At 42.8% G+C, this 2,853-nt stretch overlaps 1 protein-coding gene across 1 annotated transcript in view; it reads left to right on the top strand.

Moving 5' to 3' along the window:
* The first annotated feature begins 118 nt into the window (after positions 1-118).
* The window catches only part of LOC102672230 (heterogeneous nuclear ribonucleoprotein L-like), a 3,473-nt gene continuing 738 nt past the window's right edge, over positions 119-2,853 (top strand). The window contains exons 1-4 of the mRNA XM_006625042.2: positions 119-421; positions 1,112-1,335; positions 2,131-2,390; positions 2,679-2,786. Coding sequence (XP_006625105.2) covers positions 338-421; positions 1,112-1,335; positions 2,131-2,390; positions 2,679-2,786 — 676 coding nt within the window. The 5' untranslated portion in view covers positions 119-337. The remainder of the gene's footprint in view (positions 422-1,111; positions 1,336-2,130; positions 2,391-2,678; positions 2,787-2,853) is intronic.

The raw sequence follows: 2,853 nt of genomic DNA, 5'->3' as shown, positions 1-2,853 counted from the left end.
ATCATCGAGAGAGAGAGAGAGAGAGAGAGAGAGAGAGAGAGAGAGAGAGAGAGAGAGAGACAAAGGATACATCGACTCGCCTCGCACACGCCTCCACACATCTCGATTGCTTTTGTTCGCAGGATCCACGCCACAGGTAACTTTCCCACCTGGTGCCGGTCACGATCGTTACGAGGAGAATTTCAATGGACCAGCGACGTATGCGGAGCCGTACGTGGAGCGTTACGGTATTAAGAGCGATTTCAGCGGTCGAGAACCATTACATCCTACGCCACCTCGACCTGGTTACGTGCCCACCTTGGGGCAAACGCCACCTTCGAGCACGCAGGGGTCCGTGATGATGGTCTACGGGCTCCAACCGGATAAAGTCAACACGGACAAACTGTTCAACTTGTTCTGCCTGTATGGAAATGTAACGAAGGTACGTCGGCTTTTGAATTACTGTTCGTCGCTTGGATAAAGACCGGGTGAAATTTGTTACGGGGTTGTTTTTGGTGGTCTCGAGTATTGTATTGTATTTGCCAAGCGATCCGTGGAATTTCTTGTCTCTTGAGTGAAAAGAAGGGGATGTATTTGGGTATTTTAATGGAATTAGAACTCGAATTCGAATCTCGTCTTCGCTTAGAGGATTAGCTGGATTGATTGTAATATCTTGATTCGAAAGTGCAAAGAAAGTAATATGAAAGTTTGATTAAACTTTGAAGGAAGAAGAGAGGGGAAATTGATTACTCTGATACTATGATTATTCTGAATTTGGTAACAGGGATATCTGAATAAATTAAATTTGAATTTGAATCTCGTTATCGCTAATCAACGTTAACTACATTTTGACCGTAATACAAAGAAAACTATGAAAATTTGATGAACTTAAGGAAGATAAAGAAACGATGACACGAATCGATGATATAAACTATTCAGTTTCTCGTTAAGTAGAGCAAGAAGTTTTAGATTCGAATTTCGAATCTTGTCGTCGTAACGGAAAATCGCGTTACTGCAAAAATTTTTTGGGAAAGATAAAAAGAAAGAATTACCCTCTCCTTTGATTGTTTGACCCTCCAACGATTTTAAACAAAGTTCGATGAACAAAAATGTATCGATGATTCTACAACAGGTGAAGTTTTTGAAGACGAAAGAGGGCTGCGCAATGATCCAGATGGGCGACAGCATAGCCGTGGAGCGTTGCCTACAGAATCTGAACAACGTGACAATCGGTACAGACGGAAGGTTGCAGCTCGGTTTCTCGAAGCAGGCTTTCCTCTCGGACGTCACCAATCCCTACATTCTGCCCGACAAGACAGCGAGCTTCAAAGATTTCACAGGAAGCAAGAATAACAGGTATGAGATCCATCTATGTATACCAATCTATCTTAAAATTCTCTCCTCCCTCGATTCCATTTTTATCCTCCCTTGCTATCCTCCTTAGCTCAACGTGCTTCTCGTTTATTATATATTTTCAATTATATAATTCTCCTAAATTTCGATTCGATCGTTGAACAAAATCGTATTCGTTTTCTGATTCTCTTGAATTGATCCTCCTCTTGAAGGATGATCTGAAATCAATTCGAGATAGCGAAATCTCTCGAAACGCTGAATGAACGTTAACGAGAGAGAGATTTTATGGTATCTGGAGAATTGGACGAAACGTTTCGCATTGACGAACACGTTTCTTGTGGAAACGGAACAACGGAGCGCAATTAACGACGCTCCTACTTCCGGAGATTTCGAGCTCCACTTCTCGGCCGGGTTTAATATTTATTTGATGAGAATTTAATCGCGGCAGGAGATTTTTAGAACGATCTTGTTTTGCGACCATTTTTCTCTCTTTCTCTCCATTGATTATACGTACTTATTGCGAAGGAATTAATCACGAAGAGATGAATTCGAGGTGTTGAAATTTTGCAATCGAAACACGTAAATCGATTCGACGGAAATTCAAATTCATCGTGTTTTCATCTCGCCGCGCTACACATACAGCAGTATACTTGTTTTCCCGTGCGTAATACGTGTCGTGTGGTTTGCATTTTAATTCGTTGCGCACTAATTAAATAATCGGATGGAACTGCGAAGATTTATTGAAATTCGCGATAAATGCTGTTGGTTTAATCGAAGGGTATTATTATCGGTTTCCAGGTTCCTAAATCCAGCGATGGCCAATAAAAATAGAATACAACCACCCTCAAAGATAGTCCACTTTTTCAACACGCCCCCGGATTTAACCGAGGAGACCGTGCATCGTGTATTCGTGGAACGTGGTATCGAGGCGCCAACGACAGTGAAACTGTTCCCCCTTAAATCGGAACGATCGTCGTCCGGCCTCATCGAGTTCAGCAGCGTCGGAATCGCGGTAGCTGCCATCATGGAATGCAATCACACAGCATTGGAAAACAGCAGTGAGTATTTCTCTCGACAAATCTCCTCGTATAAAATAATTAATTTAATTCCTCCGTTTCCAAACTAATCTTCTCGCACTATTAAGCGAGTTATTGATATCCACACTGACTAGATCTTCAAATTTGTTAACCGATAAACTTCTCTCAACACAATATATAATAAACAAATTCTACTCGATTCGTTTCGTCAAACGAACAATTGACATCGAATCATTGCTCGATCGACTCAAACGACGAAACCAGAAGGCCGAGCTGATTATATCCCCCGTCCTCCCTCTTCTTTTCCAGATGGCAAATTCCCATACATCATGAAACTGTGCTTCTCGTCGTCCCGCACCATACCAACGAGTTTCCCGCCCAGCAGCGGCAGCACGTCGAGCAATTCCGCCGGTAATGGCCACGTCAAAATGCAGCAGGACTCGGAATAGAACGGCGAGGTCCAGGGCCAGCAGCGTCAGCGTCA

Source organism: Apis dorsata, unplaced genomic scaffold, assembly GCF_000469605.1.
Source record: "Apis dorsata unplaced genomic scaffold, Apis dorsata 1.3 scaffold_1239, whole genome shotgun sequence".
Lineage (NCBI taxonomy): Eukaryota > Metazoa > Arthropoda > Insecta > Hymenoptera > Apidae > Apis > Apis dorsata.
Note: the sequence above shows the minus strand (reverse complement) of the source record. Positions and strands in the feature narration are given on the sequence as shown.